Raw genomic sequence first — 27,309 nt, 5'->3', positions numbered from 1 at the left:
TCTTTAAAAACAAATATCTCGTTAGTAAATTTTTGCATACATACGTTTACGTTTGTGGTCTCTTTTTCCGAAAGCTTTCTATTGGCTCATTGAAATTTTCGGTAATGGAAAGCTGAATAAATTATGCACAAAAGGTTCCCGGATTTTTTTGTATAAATTACTGATTAGCGAATTATGACAATAGAATGAAAATAATATGCATTTTTTTGAAAGATTATATATAATTACAAATAATTTCATAACGACGTTGTTACAAAAAAAAACCGGGAACCTTTTTGAATTTAATTTATGCTGAATGTAATAGTGCAAAAATGAAAAGTCTGCGACCACCCGTTCGGAAAAAGAAGCCGTTTTAAAACGTACGGTGAAAAAAAAATGGTGTGTGTTAAATTCATTATATTTTCTTTTTGGAAAATTAACATCTCATGAAAATAACACCATCAAAAAAGTCTTTCATCAAACATTCAGAAACAAAAAAATATTAAAAAAAATATAAAAGTATTGATAAATTATAAGGGTTTTTCTGAGACTGCTTATCAAGTGAGTTTTTTCCTTTACAGTAACCTTAAGTTACATGACTCGGAAATTAAATTCGTATGAATTTTTTGAAGGTTTTGAAATATTTTTAGAACAAAATATGTAGTTGTTTCAGTTCCATACGATTTTCATTTTGATGACCTTAGAACAAAAAACAGAATTGTTTAAATTTTCTACGATCATGTTTGATGGTTGTAAAACAAAATGACCACAATTTGACGGTTGTAGAATAAAATACAGCCTGTTGGAAATTTATACTTGTATACTGTTAAAAAATTTGTCTATACAGACATATGCAATAATTAAATTTGTATATCTCTTGTAATAATATGAAGAGTTTGTCCGTGTATCTGTAACAGACGAAGTGAATGTGTTCATGTTTCTTTGAAGTTGCCATAAAAATTTATGTCTTATTTGTTAATTTTCTAGATGATACAGCACCACATCAATGCATTTAAACTGACGTTAATAGCATTTTTAGAATTAGCAAAGCCATTGCATTGCACTCTTATGTGTAAGGTCTTATATCTTGAAAACGGCTGAAAATAACTGAGGTCTTCTCTAACGTGAGTAACTAGGGTCCACGGAGACCAAAAGCTGGGTCATGCCACTCGTTTTGGGACAACGGATTGATGATGTCATTAAAAAATCTTTAAACCTCAATATCTCTTCAACTGTTTGTCAAAAGTACATGATCCTATACATTTTTGTGTATTGACGAGTCATTGCTTACGTCATGACGGATCTTCTTTATTGTTCTTCCTAAGTGGATTTTCCCATGGGCTTTATCAACTAGTATTCATATAAAAGTCCATACAAAGTTCATACATGACCCCTTTAGGGCACCCAAAAGGTCGTAAACTTCTCAACAAAACAAGGAAGCCCTCTGTCTGAATACTGTGGTTAATAATTTTAAGCTTCCAAGCATGGAATAAAGGGCCATCAACAAAAAAAAAAATTCCTACACAAACTGAACTTTGTCTATTTTAGAGGCATTATTAAATCTCATTTGAGATATTTTGTTTAAGATATTTCAACAACTACATTTCACAAGAAATAATATTTTAAAGAAATTATTTAAATCATTTGAGCTCTCAAAACAGGACTGGTCAGTCAGTCAGCAAATAAAAAATCAAAAATTTGTAAACAATCTGGCATTATAAAGCGAAGCACAATAATAATAGTGAATAATGACAACAAGCATATATTTGTTGTTGTTCCAGTTTGTCTGACTATGTAAAAAATGGTGATCACAATATTGCGCCAATCAAGTGTCTCTAACACTAAATATTTTTGGTGTCTGCCTTATTGTTTTTGGGTTTTTTTATTGATCTTTTTCCCCATATGGAAGAGGGGTTTAAACCTAAGGAACCATCTCAAAATTTTGGCATATTGTTAGAACGATTGTGAAAAACTGATAAAAATAGCACAAATTTGTACTACCACTATTTGTACTACAATGATTTTGGAACAAATTTCTATTTAAAAAGTTAAAATGCATATTTTTCTGGAAACTTTTTGGACAAAATAAATTCAAATTTCAGAAGAGTTTTTGCATCTTTATTTTCATCCATCACTGTGTTTAAGGAACTATTAAAATGCTTTCTCTGGAATCTTAAACATTGCCATCTTATGCAAAACATTTTTATTTTCGTTTATGTTTGGAAAGAAAAAGAAATGAATTTAGAGCGAATTCAGATTATTTTTTTGGAACTTTTTTTTAATTATTATAGAACTAGTCGATAAGGCCCGTGGAGAAATCCACTTAGGCAGATGGGCAATAGAAAAATAGGTTGTTTTAGATGTTTAGCTGACGTCAGCAGTGAAGATCCCAAAAAAGTTAGAGAAATTTATTTTATTATTTTATTGTAATGTGTAGAGGTTGAATCACGCTGATCAAAATAATGTGTAGGATGATATGTTTTCGAGGAACGCAAAAAGAGATATAAGTGTTTAAAAATTGTGCTGACGTCAGCAAAGGCCCGTGAAAACACAAAAAATTTTTTTTCAGAAATTCATGTACCTGTTGCCTCCCTCGTATAGATCTTGAAACGCTGATCAAGAAAATGTATAGGATCATGTACTTTTGACCAACGGTTACGGAAATATTGTGGTTTAAAGTTTTTTTGATGACGTCATAAACCCGTTCATTCCGAAACGGATTTGGGGACCCAGGTTTGGAAAATTACCCAAATTGGTCCCAGGTTGTCCCTACTTACCCACGCAGTTAAAAAACATTGACGTCACCAACTCGTTTTCCTTAGTATGATGATCTGTAGTTACCTTTACCTCACAAAAGTTAACACAAAATGTAAAACAGATCGGTTTTTGAGGAGCATATCCAAATCAACAAAAATCAGTTCATTTAGCATGTTTTATATTGCTATTGTCCATAAATCTTCTACAAAAAGGTTATGAAACACATCAAATTATAGAAAAATCAGGCATTTCATAAAATATAAAAAACAAAAAAGTTTTTTCATCATCACCAAACACAGTTATATATTACCACAATTATAAAAATCTTAACAAACACGTGAAACCATGGAATTTTCTTCCAGCAAAAATGACATCACATACAGTTTAATTCTCCCCAACAAAAGTTTATAATACGAACTATGAAAAAGCCATTAGCTTCAGTGGAGGCCAATTCTACAAAATTTGTGCTTTCAGTATATTTGCATGTGGTCTTCTTCCCACAAAAAAAGGAAAATTTTAAAAAACAGCAGTTTGCAACACAAACAAAAACACGAACAACCTTCCCGAACCGAACGACCATCCTCTCATAAATTAAAATGAAGTCAAAAACCCATGTAAATTTCTAATCAAATGTCTACACCCCCCTGTAAAAATAACCTGGCATTATACATGTAGGCTGACGAAAGTTAAACAGGATGTCAGAAAAAAAACAATAAAAAAAATAAACACGCACGCTTTAAATTCTGGAAGAAAAAAATTCCACTTGTCATATTGCACGTGGTCCCTTTGTAAAGTTTACAGGAAATGCGAAAAGAAATATAAAATACATCTGCAAAAGTTCAAGTCTTTAAAAATTTTGTATCGTGCTCATAAAAGAAAAGAAGTTCAGGAAACTAAGGTAGCTAGCTATAGATAATTAAATAAAAGGAATAACAATATAAGTCATAGGTTAGAACTAGCCATGGGATGAGAGGAGCAGGCATTGGAGGCCAACATTAGCTAGCTAACAGTAGCTAAGACCCCCAGTTAAATATACTTAACCTGGGAACACTTAGCTAAAACTAAAGCTAGCTATTTATGCTTAGTAAAACACATATAAAGAGAAACAATAGTAATGTAAAAATAATAACATAACAGTGAGCAGTAAGTTCAACAAACCAAAGTTTTCCGTTTGTTAGTCAGCTAACAGCTTTATGTAGCATTTTGAATTTTAGGACAAACACATTAGTTACGCACCAGGGGATACATTAATTATGCAACAAAAACATAAACAAATATGGTGGCTAGGTTTGTTTTTAAAAAAGCGCTAAAATATAAAACTTTGAGGCTTTTCTTGGAAAATGCGAGTCTGCTTGCTCCAGTGACATAAAAACTAAACGTCTAAAAACATCAAAGTTCTTACTATTATTGATTTTAAATCCACTTCAAACTCTAGCCTTTATTTTCTAATTCTAACTTTACTACTTTACTTCTAGCTCTAGCTACCACTTCTTAATTCACTTCTTGGACTTTTCTTTCTCTGAATTACTTTTTGCACTTTTTCAAGACGAAGGGACCGTTCTTTTTTTGTTGTTGTTTTCGGTGTCGAGGGACACCATTTTTGTACAGAAAGCCGTTAAATTTATTTCAGCAAATCAAGTTGATCCATTTTGATCACGTGATGTAAACAAAGTAAACCTGCTAGCAAAATGGATATAACTTTTTCGGAGACTTGAAAGGAAATTTCGGCTACATCAAAGGAAAATGAACACATCCACTTTGCCTGTCACAGACAGACGGACACACTTAGCGTATTATTATAAGAGATGAAATAGAACGTAAAGAAGACATTTTGGGATGAATTAATGTGATTGTAGAATATTCAGAACAAATTTAATTGTTTTCTTTTTAATAACTCTTATGCTGCATGATTATGATACGTACTGAGTTTTTATATTTATCTATTAGGCACTTGCATGACAAAAGATAACTTTTGTTCATAATGCATGTTAATAAACTGGGGACATGCATAATGCATGTCCCCAGTTTATTGACAACATCAGATTAGCTCCATTGATTTATACAATTAGTTATTTAGTCTGTAACTATGGTTACTGTTTAAACTTTGTATATATTAAGACAAATTCTGTACATTATTGATTGTTTGAAAATGGGTGCATCAACACACGAACGTTGCAAGGAATGTAGTTTTTCATATCAACTCAATTAATGACTTCACTTTAGACTTGTTTACAATGGATTAAAAGTCCTGGCCTTGTACATACTGTTCCCTGCACGTTGCTCCCCCACATCAAAACAGCAACTCCTGTGCATTTTGTTACTATTTTTACATTATGTGAACTTTTAATTTTTTTTATTAAATTGCACAGGTAGAATCATTGATCCACTGCACACACCTACCTAAAATCTTACAAAATGGTCTGCAGTGTGCTTAAAGTCATATGCCATATGCAAAGAATTTAAGGATAATGCATAAATTTAATTAATATTCTTAAACTTATAGCTTAATAAGAATAATGGCGGATGACAGGTACCCATTGGAAGTTGATTATTGTGGTCTATGTGGTCTTCCTCCGGAGTACTGCGAATTTGGTCCTGAGCCTGAAAAATGTAAAGAATGGTTGAAAGAAAATATTCCGGACTTATACGAGGATCTTGTTGGAAAAATTGAAGGGATTTCTGTGGATGGCGATGAAAAGAAAAAACGGCAAACTAGAGGTGGTAAAGCGAACAAATTGATAAAGAAAAAAACATCAGTGAAGAAAGTAGTCTTGACCAGAGAAACCCGAAGTAAGAAAAAATGCGTAACCATTGTTAAGGGTATGTCAACATTCTCAATTGATCCAAAGAAGGCTGCGAAGACGTTTGCGAATAGATTTTCCTGTGGTTCATCAGTGACAGGTGATGATGAAATTGTAATTCAAGGTGATGTGGCAGATGATTTGATTGACTTCATACAAGAAAAATGGTCTGAGATAGAAGAAGAATGCATTGAAGATAATACTTAAAGGTTCCGTTTAGAAGCACACAGTATAATGCGATCATGTAGAAAAATAAAATGGATACCTTCTGATCTTTTGTTTGCCAGTACCTTTTTTCATGTTTGAAATGTTATTTTGAGATGCTCTGAATATACAAAATTGAAATAATTGTAGGTGCTTTTCTATTATGTATACATTTTTATTATGTAGTCCCGAGATTTCTCAAGGTCAATAAAATTTGTTTGGTTTTTTCGGGGTAATTTGGTAAGAGGGAGCATAATAAAACCTACCTAAAATGAGTTGTTTTATGTTTTTGTCACAAAAAGATTCATTTTTTAAGGTCCCTTGTTTTGGGTTCAAAGGTAATTCAAATTTATATTATAATTACATTTACATGGTATTGAGCTTTCAAGAACATTTGGTCTTTAAATTCTACAAGTTTAACCAATCACCAAAAAAGAAGTTATTTACAGTCTAACATTATATTATTATAATAAAATAGTATAAATAGCTGGAGAAAATGTGAGGGAATGGGAAAAGGGTCAATATTCTGCATACTTTGTAAGTGTTTGACTGAAACAATTCCTGGCAAAAACTTTATTTTTATCAAATTTTATAAACTCATCATGAAAATACCAATAAATAAATAATAACAATAATACCAAATAAATATGATATTTTTTAATACGCTCTGGAATATTGATTGGAAAAAATAATTTTGTGTTTAATTTATTTGGCAAAACCAATAAATATTTATATAGACTTCCAGGGTGTTAGAACTTCGCAATTGTAGCTGTTGGGAATTTCTGTGAAAAATTTTAAAATCCAACATAAAAAATAAAGGCTAGCTAAACACCCTGACTACTTATGAAGAATAAAAATTGTACTCAAAGGATGTACATAATGTATTATAAACATGGTAGTTTTCAGATATGGGTATTTTCGTTTTGTGTGATATCACATATACATAAAAAATTTAGAGCTTTATAGGCAGATATTTAAATTTAATCAGGTTGACTATTGACAAAGCCACTATTGTTAAAGTACCACAAAAATGTTACCTAAAATTGTGCCTTACCTTAACATACCTTTCGCTTTGATTCGCATAAAAGTGATTGGATCATAAGTGATTGGAAATCAAACCATCATAAATTCCAAAAGTATTATAATGTGTTTTTTTTTGTGACTTCAGAATAACAAAGTAAAAAAAATAGATTTGATTATTTTGTTTGTTAATAACATACTAAATCTTCATGCCGTGAGACTATTATTTCTTCAGAAAATGAGAAATATTCATAATGCCCATGGTCAAAGCCTTATTAAATTCAGTCTGTTTACTTCCTTTTTAATACAGAAAATGAGTGAACAACTTAAACTGTGAAGAGGTGTATTACATAAGCTTTAGAGATAGCTGCATTAAAATTTTATGATGCCTCAAATATGCTTAATTTCCAAGGTTTTAGTTTAGTAAATCTGGTAGATAAAATTGTAAATGCCATCCACATTTTATGTTATAAGAATCTAATCTTGAGTTCAGCCTGGATGTTTCACCTCTATTTTATGCCTTAACAATGATTTTGTTTAAATGTGCTTTATACTTTTTCTTATACCTAGGCCTCATGTTTCTTATAATGTGTTTCTTATTAAAAGAGGTAAATCGCATCTTTTTTTGTATTATTAATAATAAGCTAGACACAAATACTTTGTTTTGTTTTTTTATGTGTTTGTTGTCATTTAATTTTAAGGAATATTTCATCAGGTAATGGTACCTATTTTATATATATTATTTTATTACAAAACATAGAAAAACTGATAATTTTTTTGATATGTCTGCATCAAACACATCAAATGCTGAAGAATCATGTACAGTTCAAGCTCCACAAAAGAAAAACTTTCGTCAACGTGCACATTCTAACCCACTAGCAGATCATTCTTTTCTGTATCCATTAACTCCTGCCAAAATGAATTGGCACCCCTTTTACCCAGAATTTTTCTCTAAAGATGGAAAAGCAAAGGACAATATTCATAAAGTTGATATAGTTGATGTGGGTTGCGGTTATGGTGGTATGTCGATGGCACTTTCAGAATTATTTCCATCGTCTCTTGTACTTGGTATGGAAATTCGTGTAAAGGTATCAGCATATGTCCATCAACGCATTTTAGCTTTGCGCGACAAGCATAAAGGAAGGAAATATCAAAATGTTGCTGTAATTCGTACAAACGCAATGAAGTATTTCACAAATTTCTTTCACAAAGGACAACTGAAGAAATTATTTTTCTTGTTTCCAGACCCTCATTTTAAGAAGTCGAAAAATAAATGGCGTATAATAAGCACCACATTATTGTCAGATTATGCTTACTTGATGCAAGATGGCGGAATTGTTTATACGATAACAGATGTGCTCGAACTTCATGAATGGATGAAATCGCATTTCTTGGAGCATCCATTATTTGAAGAAGTAAATGAGGAGCAATATAAAGATGATCCTGTTGTCCCGTTGTTGTCAGAGAGTTCCGAGGAAGGGAAAAAGGTTACAAGAAACAGTGGGGACAAATATTTAGCAATATTTAAGAAGATCCCTGATCCTTATTATAACTAAATTCCAATTTTTTTTTAAGTTTAGGGTTGTTTTAAAGTATATGAGGAATAACTTTAAAGAATGTTAGTCCATGTCGCCCATAACCGTAGAAGTAGAGGCATAAGTATTTCTCAATTCTATCAGTGATCATTTATCTGAATTTATCTGAAGATCATTTATCAGGGCATTTTAGAATGCCCTGTGATTATGCAGCGTAAGGAATTTGTAACATAATTTTAGGGACCGTCTCACAATGTTTGTGCGTAGTTCGTATAATTCGTATAAAAAACTTTGTATCGATTTATTAAATCTTTTGTATCATTTTATTTTTAATACGAACTTTTTCGTATCATTAAAAATAAAGTTCGTATGTAGTTCGTATAATTTTTAAAAAAGTTTGTATACAAATTTACTTATACGAAGTTCGTTTATTATAACTGGACTATTATCTATAGTTTTATATTGAAACTTTTTCAACAATTATAAAGTTCGTTTCGTTATGCGAACTTCGTTTATTTTAATTGGATTTATTATCTAAGGCATTTAGGGATCGTCTCCATGGCATAGTAGAAAGCAAAAACATCTCCATAGATCGTTTAAAAATCATGAAAACAGGATCGTAGAAAGCGAAAAGATCGCTGTGGAACGTTTAAAATCTATGAAAACGGGATTATATAAAACCAAAAGATCGCCGTAGATCAATTAAAAATCATGAAAACAAGATCGTAGAAAGCGAAAAGGTCGCCGCAGATCATTTAAAAATCATGAAAACGGAATCGTATAAAGCGAAAAGATCGCCGTAGATTGTGTAGATTGAACCTATGAATATGCAATTTTACTAGTCTTTTCAAAGAAGTCAACCTCGTATATTTTACTTTTTTTATTTCTGGTTTCGTTTAAAGTGCGTATCATTTCTTTTCGTCTTTTAAAAAAAATCATTTAATTGTTTTGTTTTTGGTTTTCGTATTGAAATAATTATGCGCAATTACGCCGGCACTTTTGAAGTTCGTTTCAAGATCGTATAGCAATTTACTTTGTTCAAAGTTCGTATCATTTCATTTTGTACGATAAAAAAATTTCGTTTTTATCATATATTAAAAAAGTTCGTATAAACTTCGTTTACATTTTTTATTTTAAACGAAGCACTTCGTATGACATTCGTTTCACGAAACGAAGTACTTCGTAGTGTTCGTATATTTATACGAAAAAAACATACAAAAAAATTTTGAGACGATCCCTTAGTTGCAAGAACTTTTAACTTTTAAGATGCAGTTTTTATTTACTGTCTTCCTTTTATTCTATTATTAATAGGGATCCTCTCCTGCTGACATTGGAAAAATATTTTTTGAATTTACAGTTGAAAGGCCTTAGTGTGAATAGGATTTCATCAGAATATAAAAATCCTTTATTCACCATTTTTTTATTTCAATATCTTGGATTCTGATTTATCCATTGTTTTGCACCATACTTGGTGTCATTTATTTGTTTGTGTTGTAGTAAATAATGGCGGAACAAGAGGAGAAACAAAACTGCACATTCTTCAAGAAAAGAAAGGGGAAAAAAAATGTTCGCAAAAGAAAAGAAAACAGTAATGAGAGTGATGAAGATGAGGAAAAATCGGCTGTTGTAAAGGTACAACGAAAGAATGTTAAAAACCCAATGGTACAGAAAACAGGTATATATTTTTTTCTAAAATATCTATAACCATCTTTTAAAAGTAGAACAGGTAAATCTCTTTAAAAATCTGGGAAAATTACCATTCAGTTTAAAATATCATTGAAAAAAGGTTTACATTTTGAAGAACTAGCCCACAAGCAATCATTTATACTTATATATTAGACTTCGAAACAAGGAGCTTAAGCTAAAACCAAAAACCTAAGCACTTTTTATTGTTGTCAGGATAATGAATTTTTCCGATTTTCTGAACCTTTGTGAACCCTCAGGTTGATTACTTTATGAGGACATCACAGAAACTGCAACTCACAAAACCTCATTCTTCCCTTAAATCCTATAGCAGTAAATCAATGTATTCTCTTCTTAAAAATGTATGTTTATTTTTTAAAGGTATAAAGAGAGTGAAAGAAGATGTCAAGTACGATGATGATGAGCCTGGTGATGACAGCAAGACAGCTGTTAATGTGGAATACAAATCATCAGGCACTGGAGAAAGGGCAGGACCTGACGATATGGGAGCGACAGCAGTGCTGGAATTTGGTATTTTTTTTACTTCCCTTCTTTGTTTTTTTTTTTGCTCCAAAATTCTTTATCTTCCTGACAACATAACGATTTTTTCATTAAAGATAGGTTTGCCATATCTTCTAAAATCTCCTAAATAACCAAAAAATAGAAACTCAAAATTTTTCTAAATAACCTAAAATTTGGACTCAAAATATTGATTTCTCCAAAAAAAAAATTCAAATTGTTTTATGGTAACATCCGTTATTTTTTTAAAATGTAACTTCTTGTTATTACGTTTTATGTGACAAAAACATAAAATGTAAAAATGTTTATCTTGAAACTGGTTACATTTACTTTACTATCGCAATTTGTAATAACAGCTGCTCTGATATCGAAATAAGGGTTGATTATTATTATTATTATTAAAATATGGAATGATTTTTATACGTTTTATATGTTACTGTTTTCTCCTAAAATTTGACCTAAAAAATTCCAGACAGTTTCCTTTTGTTTAATTGAAAGTATGAAAAACTGGGAAATTAAGATTTTTTTTCTTTTGCATGAGTTAGGGAAGGGCTTGTATGGAAGACAGCGTTTTTTTACATGGCGTATATTCCAGGATTGTGATTGCTGAAGAATATAAGTAATATCTTCCCCATTTTTATCTTCTCAGAAACGGAGGCAAGTAAAGATGCACAAGCAATATTTGAAAGAGCACTTCAAACTAATAAGGACTTGAAAGGTAAAGAAGACGACAAATTGTATCGTGGGCAAACTGGCTATGCTCAATATATCGAGAAGAAAGATACAGCTGCTGGGAATGCTTCTAGCGGTATGGTTAGGTAAGTGTGATCTTTGACTTTGTTAGTTTCTTAAGGTTCAGCTCTGGTCTGGAAAGAAACAAGTCTTCTCTTAGGAATTAAATTTAGTCTACTGAAATGATTATTTGAATTGTTAAATCTTATTTTGTAAACGTGCTTATAAACTTTTTTTCTATTTTTGATACGGAAAATAGGGTTAAATTGATTAGATGAGAGTGAATAGTTTGGAACTATTAGTTGTCAATACTGACCTAATCAGTGAATCAGTGAATTTTTCAATTTTTTTAATACTTTCAAAATTATGCCGTCAGAATGACACGTTTGTTGTCATTGGTTAGCAGGTAGTGAAAAAAAAATTTTAGTCTTTTATGTTTTTATCACGTAATTTCGCACATCCTAAACTTATGCAATCCTTTCTCTTTTTTCCCATGTGCTAAAAAAAACGTTTTGTCGCAATACGTTTCTTTTGTCACTTTCGATGGGGACAATTTAGCACTACCCCGACCTTTCATAGCCCTACAAAAGACTGACCTGGAGAAGGTATAACAATGCTCAGTTAAATTTTTCATGTCGTTATCTTTGTTAGATCTTAGTTGGCAATGAAGATTTTTATGTATTGGAAAGTAAAGCTTTTGGATTGAAAAACAGGGTTGTAACGCCTTCTTCAACTTCTTTATTCTCATTAGTCTCATCAAAATTCTCCCAATCTCTTCTAAAATTAGATTTAAAAAAAATTCTTGTCAAATCTCCTAAACTTTGGTTAAATAGTCTAGTTCAGTCAATCACCTGTTTTTTTCGAAATACATAGAAACAGTACATGGGTACACCAATAATTTGTTCTTAACTCACAATATTATTTTTTGAAATCTGAATTAATTTCAATTTATTTGAAAAAATATTTAAATGTCCTTGAATCCTCTTATTTTGTCATGAAATTACCGTTTGAGTACACTCAAAGATGGTTACAAATTCTTATCGAAATTTGACTAAAACATTGAACCTGTGTTTTATTATAAAGAACGAGAAAAACAAACCTTACCCGTAGTAGGTCTAACTTTTCCCAATGTAGGACAAACCTGGATGTTTTTTTTGTTAATATTTTAACATTGAAAATGACGAGTAAACTTGTCGTACATAGGTAAAGTTAAACGTTAAAATAATCTGTTTTCTTTAAATTTGATGTCTATTTTTCTTTTGATATATCCAAGTTTATCCAACATGTCGGATTAGCTTGGATAAGCATATTCCTACCTAGAAAAGCAATGTTGGATGAATGAACGATTCAAAAATTCATCCTAATGTTTTTTTTAAAAAAATATAGGCCGAATAGTTGGATATTGTTCGGCTCATATGTCCTCCCCGCATGTTCGGCCCACATGTTCAGCCCGTTTTCTATTCTGTTCTTAAGTACACAATTTACGTTTTTCTAGGCATGGTCCGATTCGTGCACCGGCTCATCTTCGCACTACGATTCGTTGGGATTACCAGCCGGACATTTGCAAAGATTACAAAGAAACTGGATTCTGTGGTTTTGGAGACAGTTGTAAATTTTTACACGACCGCAGTGATTATAAACACGGTTGGCAACTAGAAAGAGAATTCAAAGAAGGTACAACTTTTTAACTAGTTATAGTTTTATTAACTTATACTTGCGAAGCATCTGCAGGTTCGCATTAAAAAAAAATTTCCAGACTTGAATGAAAAAAAGAACAAGAAGCCCTGGGGGCTCTAAGAATTTCCGCGCGCTACCAAAATATCTAATGAAAACCTGCTAATTCGTTGTGTTATTGTGCCAAACATTTGAAGGGGTTTGGTGCATGAACCTCTGAAGATAAAGCACACCAGTGACATTATATCTTACAACAAACGCAAACAAAACGAAACGAAACGTGTCATAATAAACTCACATTTTAAAAGAAATTGCTAACAAAAAATACAGCCTATCATTCATGGTTGAAACTCTTGCGATTGAAAATTTTGATGTGACCATCATTTTCAGCATACTTTTTTTATTAACTGTCTCAATTTTTGTCAAAAATAAAGCAGTTTTAATTTTTGGATAAATTTTGACCTGAAATGACATTTAGGTGACAAAAAATCAAACTTTTGTACCATCATCATTTTCAGCATACTTTATTTGTTAACTGTGCCAGATTTAGCCGAAAATGAAGTAGTTTTAATTTTTTTGGACCAATTTTGGCCTAAAATGACATTTAAGGTGGCAAAAAACAAAAATTTTGATGTCACCATCATGTTCACCATACTTTTTTTGTTAATTGTGCCAAAATTTGTCAAAAATAAAGTAGTTTTAATTTTTGGACCAATTTTGGCCTAAAATGACATTTAGGTAACAAGAAATCAAAATTTTGATGTTACCATCATGTTCAGCATACTTTATTTGTTTACTGTGCCAAATTTTGTTAAAAATAAAGTAGTTTTAATTTTTGGACCAATTTTGGCCTAAAATGACATTTAGGTGACAAAAATCAAAATTATTATGTCACCATTATGTTCAGCATACTTTTTTTGTTAACTGTGCCAAATTTTGTCGAAAACAAATACCAATTTTGGCCTGAAGCGTCAATACTAGACTTCCCAGTAGTTAAGGAGCTTGGGTACGAAGTTTACATCTGTGACGGACCAACGTGAAATCCCAGGTTCGATTTTTTCTCAAAAAATGCTCCGAAAGAAAAAAACGACGGTTTTAAAGAATTTCCTACGCCTTCGGGCGCGGAAATTCAATTCCTACGCCTTCGGGCGCGGAAATTCAATAGGTAAATGCAGTATTTGCTTTTACAGTATGTTAAAGCAGATAGAGAGAAACCTGGAAAACGTAGCTAAAACAGTATTTTTATGCTTTCAAAATCAAGGGATGAATCGAAAATCTTTTTCCTGAATCCTATTTTTAGGTGGAGTATGTTGGGTGTCGTTTTTAAGGGGATGGGAGGGTAGGTTGTGGTAATTTTACCATCCTTATTGAATAAAAGGAAAGACGAACGCTGTGACAGAAACTTGGCACAGTAACTCAGCAAAATAGTAGACGTGATTTGACATTGAAAAAATAATGCTGACATCATTTTCTCCAAGAAACAGCATTTTCTTTTTTTCAATTTATATCCAACAGCTCCGACAAAATGTAAAAAAATACTAAAAATTCTTTTATTCTAGTAACGTAAATAAAACTGCACACCTGCTTTGTAGGGAAAAAAGAAAAAGTCATAAAATTTATAGGTTATGATTTAGAACAAAACCTATTAAAAAAAAACCGTTGAGCTAGTAAGATTGCTCAATTAGCCCTCTTCTTGTTTTCCGAAGTGCCGCCGAGTGGAATACTGTCTCACTGGGAGCAGGGGCGGATCCAGACTTTTTCAAGACTTAGTCGAAATATTGCTGCATCCCAGCAATATTTGGACTTAATCTTGAATTTAGCAGTTGGGGGTCCTGGGGGGCGCTGTAACCCCCCCCCCCAGAAACTTTCGCTTATTTAAACTTTGCGGGTACAAAAATCACCGAAAATTGTCTTCCGATTTATCTAGTTATTAATAAAATTGACGAAAAGAAACGCTAAGCTATAAGAAAATCTCCTAAGAACATTTTTTATAAGAATCAACTCTTTGTCTTACACGTTTTATTTTAGATAAATAAAAGCACTAAAATTAACAGGGATTAACTACAATAAAGTGAGACAAATGTGAATATATTTCAATATTTATAAACTCTTGCTGTTTCTGCCAATATCAGGCTTCATCAACATGACTAGGTGAATCAAATGATCACACCAGCCATGGACAGCAAAATAAAACACAATCTTAACAAAAACAAATATTTGTTTATTCATAAGGCTAAACTCAAGTTTCGTTTGAACTTTAAAAGAAGAATTAAAAAGGGCAATTTTCTGCTTTTTGCATGCTGAAATAGGAAAATGCGACTTTCACTTAAGAAAGTTGCAACCTGGAACAAGGGGAACGTAATGATTTGGCTTGAAGTCTACACCAGACTTAACAATACCTTCATTACAAAATAAAACTTTGAACTGATCTCCATCAGGTAAAATAGATGGGCATGGCAATATGCACTGTGTAAAGAGAGTTCGAAACCGTAACAAGCGAACAGTGGGTAAAACGTATTAATTTTTCTCTTTATTACTGTTGACAAGGCAAGTATTGATAGAAAAGGAGACCATGTCTTGGGGGTACAGATGTTGATTGCTTCTGCTTTAACTGCCTCCTCAGGAGAAAGAGTCATATCACAAACAATATGGGAAAGGGAAAATCTGAATAAACTTTTTTCAGATATAAAAATATTTGCCTTTTGGTTGTTAAAAGCAAATTGGAAACAAGGACGATTGGAATAAAAGGAAGGATGCAAGAAAAGTTCTATGGATGTCAAGGTTCTTAAAACATCAACAAGAGAATTATCACCTACCAATACCAACGATGCTGAGCTGTATAGACAGTCTGGTGGATTGGATCTAAAGATAATATATTTTACCATGACCTTTCACTCAACAAACTTTGTTTCCTAATAGCCATTCGAAGAGTTGTTTATTTTCATCACCAACCTTACTTATCCAGATGTCAAGTTCTTGCTTCTAATACCAACACAAATATTAATTGAGAAAGAACTCCTCCACAATGCTGAAAATTCAGTTCAAAGCTCATATTACAAAAATAATTAGCCAGCTAGCTAGCTAGCTATAACTAATTAAATCTTTTGTATTTGTTTTTAATAGTCTGTTGTAAAAAGCTCTCCCTCAACTAGCTTTTCGTAGCGAATATACTGAAAACCTTTAAATAAATGCAAGGTGTGTTGGAGAGTAGAAAACATACTTCTCACCTTAAAGCAATAATTCCTTTATCTTCACACCTCGCCTCAGATGGAATGTATATATCTGCACCTGAATTCCGAAGCAGACTTTATCCAACCAAGGGATAAATATCCCCAGACAAGAAAAATCTCCGAGAATAAACACTTTCTAAAAGTACTTTTTGCATTTTACGAACAGATTCAACATTATCACACTTTAAGTCAGTAAGCACCCGCGCCAACATGTCTGCAGTAGCCATGATAGTACGGAAAGAATCCAAGCCAAAAAGCGTGAGTCTTTGACTAATCCTAACGGATGGGAGTTAAAACTATAGCCTAACAGGTTATAAGTAACCACGCAGTACGGAACATAAATTTCCTACGCCGGCTACGTGCCACATATTGTTGGACTACGCATAGAGTGTAAAAATTACGTCACGATTTTGACGTCACATGCCCCTTAGGTGTGATGGGGAGGGTTGCGGGCCATAGCTATTTGAATTTTGACTGACTAAGTGACTGATTAGTCAAAATGAATCAGTCAAAATCTGTAAGCTATAATTTGCAACCCTCTCAGTCTATATGGTAGCGACGTCACAACTTTGACGTCAACATCGCCATAGGCGAAATGGAGAGGGCTGTGAACCATGGCTTTTCGCCGTAAACAATCTGATTTTTTAACGTGCTCCGTCTGCAACACCTGGATCGTCGACATCATTCGCTTGGCTAACATTTTTCGTCAAATTTACACTTAGTCACGCGACTTATCTGACTAACCCTGGATCCGCGGCTGGGGAGTAGATAAATTAAATACAACGGAAATGAGCATACAGATTTGTTGTACCACATACCCAATTCACCCTTGTTTTTTATTCAGAAATGTAAAATGCGTTTGTAAATGTCCGCAAAATCCCGCCTTAAATTTTTTTTTCTAAATATTTTGAACCAATCCATAGTAATTAAGATTAAAACAAAGGAAATTAATGCTTGAACGATTTATTGATTGAAATCAACATGAAATTGATTACCGCCATTAAAGAATAGGGGATGAATATTATAAGTCGTTTATGGTGGCCGAGAACTGCCACACGAAAAAACTCTGTTTAATTGCGTTTTTGATTTATTTATTTATTTATAAATTTATTTAATTTCTGTTTTTTGTTTTTTATTAACTTTTATTTTACTTCTATTTTCAATTTAATTTATTTTTAATTTGCTTTTTCTATTTTAATTTATTTTACTTTTAAAAAAATTCAACTTAATTATACTTTTATTTTATTTCTACTTTCAATTTAATTTGCTTTTTCTATTTTAATTTATTTCACTTTGCATAAAAAATCAGCAGCTTATATCTTTTTTTATTTTGTTTTTAATTTTAATTTAAACTTGTTTTGCATAAATTTAAAATCTGGCTTGGTCAAGAGCTGCCATAGTATACCATAATGCCATTCGAACACCTGGTTTCTATATTGTCATAAGGACATGTAGTGTTAGACATCTTGTTGCTTTATTGTCATTAGCAGCTACACCTGGTTTCTATATTGTCATAAGCTCCTGTATTGTTAGACAAACCTTACTTAGACTCCATTTCAAGATTGGCGTGGTTTAGATTAAGGGTCTGTACAAAAAAATAGTCTAATTAAAGTATCGGTTAATATATTTTACATATAACAACACACAATACAAACATTTCACTATCCCAGTTTTTCTATAACGTATTTGTAAGCTTCGCTGAATTGCTTCGCTTCTTTCTCCTGTTCTTTCTTCAATGGTCAGGAAATCATCTTCTACAACATGAAGACCTGATTGCATCCATGACTTCTTCAATTTGAGCAATGTCAAACTCGACAGTTTTCATATTTGGTGACCAGGACATCGCATCTTACAAAAATAATATTTAAAGATGTTAAGTGATGGAGTGTTTTGGCGCTATGCTGAAAAATTAAAAACATGCTTTTTTAATGTTTTCAATCGTAATTTTTTCGTATGAGACTAATTCCTGCGGACATATCCTTAAATACTTTTGCTCCTTCCCTTGCACGTCAGTCGTTAGTCTTTGCACTACAATTTCTTTCCTTTGCAAAATATCTTTAATTTTATTGCAAAACTTGTCCTTTCCCGCTGACGTGGTTGGTTTTGTTCTCTTTGCATCAACGGCTTTTCGGGAAACTTTAAAATCAGTCATTCTAAATAAAGGAAGCATAAAAATTGTCATGACATAGTAGAAACCGGTTTTTTGAAAAAAGGGTTTTACACTGTTAAGAAAGAATTTTCCTACATGTCCTTCCATGGGTAGTTTTTGCCAACATACACAAGACAATGGGCAGGTTACTTGCGCCTCTATATAAAACAAACAGATGTTAGTAGAAAGATTGAAACCTGTAATAGCAGCTGAAAAGGACAATAGAAAGCCAGTTCCTTTGTTATAAAAGATCTCATTCATTTGTACGATAGCGTCTTTTAGGCCTAGATTAGATGCCTCATGTTTGCCGTGCGAAACTTAATTAAAATAGCGTAAAAAAATCTATGTCTATTTAGTTCGACTAAAAGACGACGTCTAATTCAACGTAAATAATTAGGTCGACGTTATTCAAAAAGTACAGCAGAATTTGCCGATTCAATCGGCAAAAGTGAGGCACGGGATTAGATGGCTAATTTTTGTCGAGCTAAACTAAAAAAAATCGGGTTTTTATTTTCCGAGTGAAAAGTACGCATGCGCAGTAATATAACTCGAATTAATTTTAAACGTCCCGCGCAAATTTGTTTGAAGCACGAGGAGAGCATACTGAATGAAAGTAAACAAACAAACTTAAAATGTCTGAAGAATTGGTGAGTTAGAATTTATAACCAGTAAAAGCACTTTCTAACCTAATCATTATTATATATATTTTTTTGTTATTTTTGCAGAGTTTGCCATTATTATCAACAATAACACAAGACAATCCAATGTCATCAGATGAGAGTGAAGAGGATGCTGATAATTTTGAAGTATTTATGAAAAAACACACAAAGAAAAAAGGTAGTAAAACTGGACGAAAATCTCATTGGCAAACAGATATGGTTAATGATTTAGTAGATATCATCATTGAGGATGAAAATTTAAAAAAAAGCTACTATTAACCAATATAAAAAACGTTAAAAACAGTGATTACTATAAGCTGGTAATTGAAGAGCTAAAAGGAAGGTGCGAGTTGAGAGGTGTCGAATTTCCTTTTGACATTAATCAAACAAGGCAAAAATTCAAACGTTGCATGACAGCTTGTAGGGAAGCTGCCCTAAAAATTAAAACAGCTTCAGGAATCCAAAGATTTCAAGAAGACAAGAATTTTGGCACATGGTTCAACAAACTATTTGCAGTCGTAAAATCCATGGACAGTTGTCAACCCGAACAATCACTGGAGCCAAATTGTGCACAAGCTGGTGTGCCAAGTGGTAGCGAAACCACACCGCCTTCCAGTAATGAAACTGACAACTGTCCTGGTAATAATAAAAAAAGAAAGTTATTTGTACCAATTCACGAAACAACAAAAAAAGCAAAAACGTGGAGGGAGGAAAACATCACTCAAGGTTTATGTGATATTAACAATGCACTTTCAAATGATCCTACAGAAAAAATATTAGATTTTTTGAAAGAAGAAAGCGACAGACAGCAACAACGTGATAACAGATTCATGGCACTTTTAGAACGGATGGTGACAATGCCTGTCCAGCAGCCAATTGTTCAACAACCAGTACACCAGGCATATACACCATGGAATTTCATGAATTCCCCACCCCCTCATCCACAACAGCACCATAGTCATGCTAGATATGGTATGAGCTACCATCGTTTAAATATGGATAAAGAAGGACCAGTGTATGAAAATTTATAAAGGTTTTTAGTTGTTGTAAAATATTATTTTAGACATTGAAAAAGTTTACAATGTTTCCTCGTCTTTTCATTAAAAAAGCTATCTGCTATTTTATCCCTTATCAATTTTGAATTTTAAGGGACTGTCTCTCAATTTTCTTTGGTTCGTGCTTGTCATTTGCAGCAAATCTCGTAGTTTCGATTGCGGTCTCCTCTTGTTTGTCAGTGGATCAACTGATAAATCAATGTTACGTGGAATAACGTCCCCTTTTTCAATACAGATATTGTGCAAAACAACACAAGCTAAACCCATTTTTTTTAACTGTTTCCTTATGACTTTCGCACTTTTTACTTAAAATTCGCCAGCGACCCTTTAGTTTACCAAATGCACCTTCACTAACCATTCTAGCACGGCTAAGGCGGTAATTAAAATATCTTTTGCGCTCTGACAAAACAGCATCACCATATGGTTTTGTTATCCATATCCTCTTAGGGAAAGCGCCATCTCCTAAAATTAATGGAGGAAAACAGATATCTTCGATGTTACACATTGTATTTGGTAAAACGTCACCAGAAATAATTTTTGACCACAAGTTTGTTGATTGAAATAACGTGGAGTCATGAGTGTTACCGGGTGCACCAAGACTTGCCCAATTAAATCTGTATTTAGCATCAACTAGGGCTAGAAGAATAACGGAGTAAAAATTTTTAAAATTATGGTATTGTTTCATTGACTCTCCTCCTCCAGGTGGGCACTTAATTGGTAAATGAGAGCCATCGATGGCTGAAAAACTATAAGAAAACTGCCATTCGGATTCCATTTCCTTCATTTTTGATTCAAAGTCTTCCTTTGTTTTCGGAAAATGTTTCTCAACAGCGTCAACCCATAAATTTTCTACTACTGCTTGGCAAACTTCTTCCACGATCTTTATAACAGTCGACTCGCCTATTCCTGACATTTCGGACAATGTGTAATTATAATCTCCTCTAGCTAGTTTATATAAGCATATTGCAAGGCGCATGTCTGGACTAATTGGTTGTTCTGATGTTGTTTGCTTGGAAATATCAGCCTCAATGTTAGCCAAGATATACTGAAAAGTTTCCCTACTGACTCTGAAAGTTTCTTTAAATCTTTTATCAGAATACTCGTTTGAAACCATCTCCCACCATCCAGCATTTCTTCGAAAACGTCTACAACATCGGATCCTTCTTGGTCTGTTTAAACTTTCGTTATGCTGCTTTGAAACCAGGTAGCGATATCTCGACAACAATCTCTGTCAGCGATGAATCGCTGATACTAAAATCACCAAAATTCTTCTTCTTCTTGCATACCAGGATGCTTTATTTCTTAAATATTCCAAAACTAAACAAATGATATCTTCTCTCGCCATTACTCTTTCCTTTAAAATACAGCATGAAAGGAAACACGTAGATTTTATTTTGTTCATGGTCACACCGACCCTGTTACAATATTTTACTTTTATTGTGAAATTGAGTGGAACAATAAACCACGGATATTTTAAATGCATGGCATTTAGTTTAACTCGGCGTATAATTCCACGCCGTGTCGAACTAAATACCAATGTCGCTCTTTTGCCGATTTTAATTTAATTAAGTTTCGCACGGCAAAAATGAGGCGTCTAATCTAGGCCTTATAACTATCTTTTAATTAATTGCTATGCAAATTATAGTTTTGCGGTAAAGAGAAGAATTTTTAACTTATGATTAATACACGGTTTTCCATATAAAATGAGAGGAAAACTAAGAACAATTCTCGTTCTAAATGTTTGGTTTGACCAATGAAATCCTTATATGTTCTAATGAAAAAGAGGGAATCTAAACCTTTATTCACCAAGCAACCTGGTCCTTACCCAAACTACGCATTTTAATACATTGTCATAACATAGATTTACCTGGATTGTTTCTTTTTTTTGTTATTTCTTGCTTCTCGAGTTAATATTTTGAATTAGCTTCTCCGTGCGCACGTGTTGTAAAATTTTCTACTGGGCTGGTTTTTACTTGCGCACGTGTTAATGTAGTCGAAATGCATTGTGGTATACTATGGCAGCTCTCAGCTAAGCGACAAATCGATTTTAAAAATTTAAAACAAGAAGCCCTGCGGCTTGAAGATTTCCGTCAATAGCCTGGAAATTTGAAGTGTACCTTGAAAACGGAGAATTATGGGGTAAACAAATCACTGACTATCCCAATTCTCAATTATTATTGTAACTAACCTGCAATGTTAAAATACAATCTAATAAACTAGAGGCCCTTAGGCCTTGAGGTCAGCGCGACTGAGAACTTTAAATGTGTGAGTGAGAATTGTTTATCCACGAAAGTAAAAAAGAAAATTTTCTTCCGCTTCAAGATAGTAAAATTTACCCACTTTCCTCTGAATAACGATATTAGTTCAAATATCGTCTCACTTCTTATGCTTAGTTTCCACTGCGAAATAGCGTGAGATAATTGGCATATTACTGGGCACGGAGAAAGGAAGTACTATTTCTCGAAAGTTCAAATAAATAGGAATCTGACTTTTCAATTTGAATATTCCCGTTTTTAGTTGCAATTGAATTGGGCAGTTCGTCTAAAGCAAGATATTGACTGGTGTAACCTAGGATGACGTAAAGATCATTCCCTAGTGTAAAAATACGATCAAGATCCCATTCAGTCCAGTAACGCACAGACGCAATAGAAGGGTAACAGATGGCCCACAAAGCATTGCACACGCATTGGCTACCCGCTGATTCTCCAAATCTAGAATGACCTTGATGAAATGAGCCCATTACTATTTTATCTGGGTTGACAGGCCCGGGGTTGGACTAAACGTCACTAGCCATTAGAAAAGCCAAAGTAATATATATAACCCTAACCCTAACCCTAACCCTAACGATTAAACTTCTTTTATTCAGCGTCTCATCAAAAATGTAAACATTGTTGAATACTACAAGTCTCATTCGTTCTGGTGGTGCACAAATAATTTGAAAAATCGTTCGGGAAATCAGTTTACTCCCCGGGTACTTTCTTTACATATATCTGACTATACGGGCCAAGCCGGGGATTTACGGGAACTTGCGGGTTTTTGTTTGCCGGCGATTAAACTTCTTTTATTCAGCGTCTCATCAAAAATGAAATCATTTTTGAAAACTACAAGTCTCATGCGTTTTAGTGGTGAAAAATTAATTTAAAAAATCGTTCGGGAAATGAGTTTACTCCCTGGGTACTTTCTTTGTATACATTCGACTATACGGGCCAAGCCCGAGATTTACGGGAAATCGCGGGTTTTCGATTGCCGGCGATTAAACTTCTTTTTTTCAGCGTCTCATCAAAAATGAAAACATTTTTAAAAACTACAAGTCTCATGTGTTTTAGTGGTGAAAAAATTATTTAAAAAATCGTTCGGGAAATGAGTTTACTCCCTGGGTACTTTCTTTGTATACTTTTGACTATACGGCCCGAGACTGGGATTTAGAAGAAATCGCGGGTTTATGTTTTCGGGCGATTAAACTTCTTTTATTCAGCGCCTCATCAAAAATGTAAACATTGTTGAATACTACAAGTCTCATTCGTTCTGATGGTGCACAAATAATATGAAAAATCGTTCGGGAAATCAGTTTACCCCCCGGGTACTTTCTTTACATATATCCGACTATACGGGCCAAGCCGGGGATTTACGGGAACTCGGGAATATATATATATATATATATATATATATATATATATATATATATATATATATATATATATATATATATATATATATATATATATATATATATATATATATATATATATATATATATATATATATATATATATATATATATATATATATATATATATATATATATATATATATATATATATATATATATATATATATATATATATATATATATATATATATATATATATATATATATATATATATATATATATATATATATATATATATATATATATATATATATATATATATATATATATATATATATATATATATATATATATATATATATATATATATATATATATATATATATATATATATATATATATATATATATATATATATATATATATATATATATATATATATATATATATATATATATATATATATATATATATATATATATATATATATATATATATATATATATATATATATATATATATATATATATATATATATATATATATATATATATATATATATATATATATATATATATATATATATATATATATTGTCAGCACCAAAAATTGAGATAGTTAGCTAGCCATCACACCTTTCTCACTTAATATAAAATAATTCTTACCTGATAAAATACACGATTTTAAAAAAGGTGCTTAGCTCCCCAGCTACGACCAAACCATCAGAGGCCAGCAAGTGGCAAGGGGGCGACCAACAAAATGTAAGCACTTTTAGTCATGGCCGTACACAAAATGTTCTGGCCACACGAAGAGTACACAATCTCTGTTCAGATTGGTCATTAAATTGACATAGATTAAAATAAAGCATCTTCATTGGCTTTCGAAAGTATTGAAATTTTTCGAGGTTTTAGCCTGGACACAAACTTAGCAGCGCCCAGGCTCTGTGCTGTCTCTAGATATGCATTTATATATCTATCTTCCATCAGGCGATTTTAAAGATTCCGCCCCGCGTAGCGGCGACGGAAATCAATAAAAACGTTTTTATAAACAGGAAAAAAAGGTAAAAGTAAAAGTATAATAAATTTAAATAAAAATAATGAAAAAATAAAAAATGAATTAAAAGTAAAATAAGTTAATGAATTTAAAAAAAAAATTAACAAAAAAAATTATTGAAAGTAAAATGAATTGAAATAAAAAACAAAAAGCAGAAATTAAATAAATTAAAAATAAATAAATGAATTAAAAACGCAATTAAACAGAGTTTTTTTCGTGTGGCAGTTCTCGGCCACCATAGTCGTCAATGGATGTTTTTAACCTTGGAAGATAAAGACAGCTAGCTAGCTTAAGTTCTGATGTATAATCATAATACTGATTTTCATCATAACTTGAGTCACACAAACTTTGCGCTATACTTTAAATAAATCTGTTTTTTTTTTCAGGAGCGTATGACCAGGAAGACAAATCAAAGTATGAAATAGACAGTGATGAGGATGAGGAGCTACCGTTTGCATGTTATATATGTCGAGAGACTTTCGACCACCCTGTGATGACGAAATGCAAACATTACTTCTGTGAAAAGTGCGCACTCGCGCATTATCGTAAAACCGCTCGATGTTTTGTTTGCGCTGAACAAACTTTTGGAGTTTTCAACCCTGCGAAGGAGATTATTAAAAAGATGAAGGAACAGGCGAAGAAACCAGACATTAATGCGGAAATTAATATAAGCGATGATGATTCTTGACGTGTGTCATTTAAGGACTTGACCGTCAGAGCGGTCTTATGCAGTCTCTACTACATACACCGGTAGTTGTCTACATGCGATAATTTGAGTCAAGGCATTTTGTGCCTCAGCTTCGGTGGAGGAGTGCATATTATTATCAACGTGCTTGTTGGTTGGAATTTACAACAGAGAATGTGGCACTAAGAGCGGGTTTTCACTTGAACGAAATTGATTAAATCGGTCGACGTAAATAGGTGCAGAAGTGAAAGTGCTTTCTACTTTTGTTGATTGATTCAACCATTTTCGTTTAAGTGGTGATTCCGCCTTAACATGGAGAAGATCAAGGACATTAAAGAATATTGTTACAAAATATTAAAAAAGAAGGATTGCTTTGTTTTAATGAAATAAATACGAATCTTTGAAAGTTTCAATAACGTAACAAAAAATTGTTTGACTATTTCAACAAAACAATATGCGTTTTGGACAAATGTGAGTCTTGTTAAAATTAAAAGGTCTTTTTTATTAATAAGGACGGTCCCTATCAAACATAAAAATCCCTGCCATTTATATTTTTTATACACTTTATTTTTGCCAACCTTGTTTCCAGCTTTCCAATCTTCTATAATATCGATTCTACTTCATAAAAAGCACGCACAGCTTTTAATTATCTGCACCTAATTGACCCGATGTCCCTGCAGATTCGTCAGGTCTCGAGTCGTGTTAACAAAAAATGTTAGCGCTAAAAGTTGCAATTAAATATGTGATCGTTCTTTTCATGGTGTAAAGCCCAGTTCGAATGACGTCATAAAAACAAAAATTAGCGTAAGCTCGATGCTGATTATGATATTGATTTTAATTTACATTTTTAAATGTGGGTGCAAAGAATTTTGTTGATAATCTACAAGCTGAAAACTGCGTTGCTGCTATTGTGAGTATTTTGTCAATATTTAGCGATATGTTGTTTTTACACATACTGATTTCTACTTCGGGAAAAACCTTCGTACCGGCAAATTATTTCATCACTTTCTCTAATGAGAATTTATTTATTTATTTTTTACTTTTTTTAAATCAGTCATTTATTAGCTACGGGTATTCTTAAAAAAAATATTCAAAAAAATTGAACAGCAGTTACTCATTTCGTGAATATACTCCTGGCTATAATTTGCTGATTTTCTAGCAAATCTGAGTCTATGTTCTATTACAGTAAATCTTGAAAATAAATTGCCACCCTCACACCTTAATTTTCTGCCGCTTTAAATTTGTGTCATCATTGAGTGGTCACCTCATTTCCTATCTTAACCTCTTCCCCAGACCTGTTTTTCTCTTTCTGACAATCTGGGACTGTAAATTTTTTCTCGCATTAACGAATTTCAACGCTTAACAAAAAACAAACTCAGTGAATTTTTGCGCCAAAGCGAAAAACGCAGTCAAATGGAAATGAGCCTTCGGAAAGAGGAAACCCTCGAGACGAGGTTGTTTCTACCCGCGTTAATTTCAGACAGAAAACTGAATTTGAAAATGCCTCTAAATTAATTCACTTTAAACCCTATGCCAAATTAATGGCAAAGTTTTCTATATTTAGATAATTATACGACCATACATAATTAAAAAACACAATTACAAGTTCAATGATGCGTTCAATTATTTATATAATTATAAATTTTTGTAAACAAAATAATGCATTTTTTTCCTATATTGTTGAGCATGTCTTCTTAAAATTAAGAACATATAAAATGCGAGTCTAAAATTCAAAAAATAATAATTTCCGAACATTTTTTTTTTCGTTTTTACCAATATCTATGTATGTTAAAAGATAAGTTTGACACAATCTATATTTTCCAATCCTGTCAAATCTCCATCGTCAAGCAAATCTCACTAAATTCCAAACTAGAAAGTACAGATATTCCAGTCGATCAATTTTTAACTATAAAAAATATGCGCTTATAGGATGGACACAATTGACTTGCCTCAGAATATAATC

At 32.4% G+C, this 27,309-nt stretch overlaps 4 protein-coding genes across 4 annotated transcripts; all 4 read left to right on the top strand.

The window, feature by feature from the left end:
* Positions 1-5,239: 5,239 nt before the first annotated feature.
* LOC130625369 (density-regulated protein homolog) lies at positions 5,240-5,885 on the top strand. Its single transcript, XM_057440448.1, has one exon. The coding sequence runs from the start codon at positions 5,253-5,255 to the stop codon at positions 5,742-5,744; it is 492 nt and encodes a 163-aa protein (XP_057296431.1). The 5' UTR covers positions 5,240-5,252; the 3' UTR covers positions 5,745-5,885.
* A 156-nt stretch (positions 5,886-6,041) lies between these two features.
* Positions 6,042-8,738, top strand: LOC130625364 (tRNA (guanine-N(7)-)-methyltransferase-like). Its single transcript, XM_057440444.1, has one exon. The coding sequence runs from the start codon at positions 7,544-7,546 to the stop codon at positions 8,315-8,317; it is 774 nt and encodes a 257-aa protein (XP_057296427.1). The 5' UTR covers positions 6,042-7,543; the 3' UTR covers positions 8,318-8,738.
* Positions 8,739-9,498: 760 nt separating this feature from the next.
* LOC130625362 (E3 ubiquitin-protein ligase RNF113A-like) lies at positions 9,499-26,450 on the top strand. The gene is made up of 5 exons (XM_057440442.1): positions 9,499-9,971; positions 10,361-10,510; positions 11,148-11,316; positions 12,726-12,904; positions 25,048-26,450. The coding sequence occupies exons 1-5, from the start codon at positions 9,800-9,802 to the stop codon at positions 25,347-25,349; spliced, it is 972 nt and encodes a 323-aa protein (XP_057296425.1). The 5' UTR covers positions 9,499-9,799; the 3' UTR covers positions 25,350-26,450.
* LOC130625365 (uncharacterized) lies at positions 18,484-22,423 on the top strand. The gene has a single exon (XM_057440445.1). The coding sequence runs from the start codon at positions 19,353-19,355 to the stop codon at positions 19,971-19,973; it is 621 nt and encodes a 206-aa protein (XP_057296428.1). The 5' UTR covers positions 18,484-19,352; the 3' UTR covers positions 19,974-22,423.
* Positions 26,451-27,309: the final 859 nt, after the last annotated feature.

Source organism: Hydractinia symbiolongicarpus, chromosome 14 (assembly GCF_029227915.1).
Source record: "Hydractinia symbiolongicarpus strain clone_291-10 chromosome 14, HSymV2.1, whole genome shotgun sequence".
In the NCBI taxonomy this organism is placed as follows: Eukaryota; Metazoa; Cnidaria; class Hydrozoa; order Anthoathecata; family Hydractiniidae; genus Hydractinia; species Hydractinia symbiolongicarpus.
Note: the sequence above shows the minus strand (reverse complement) of the source record. Positions and strands in the feature narration are given on the sequence as shown.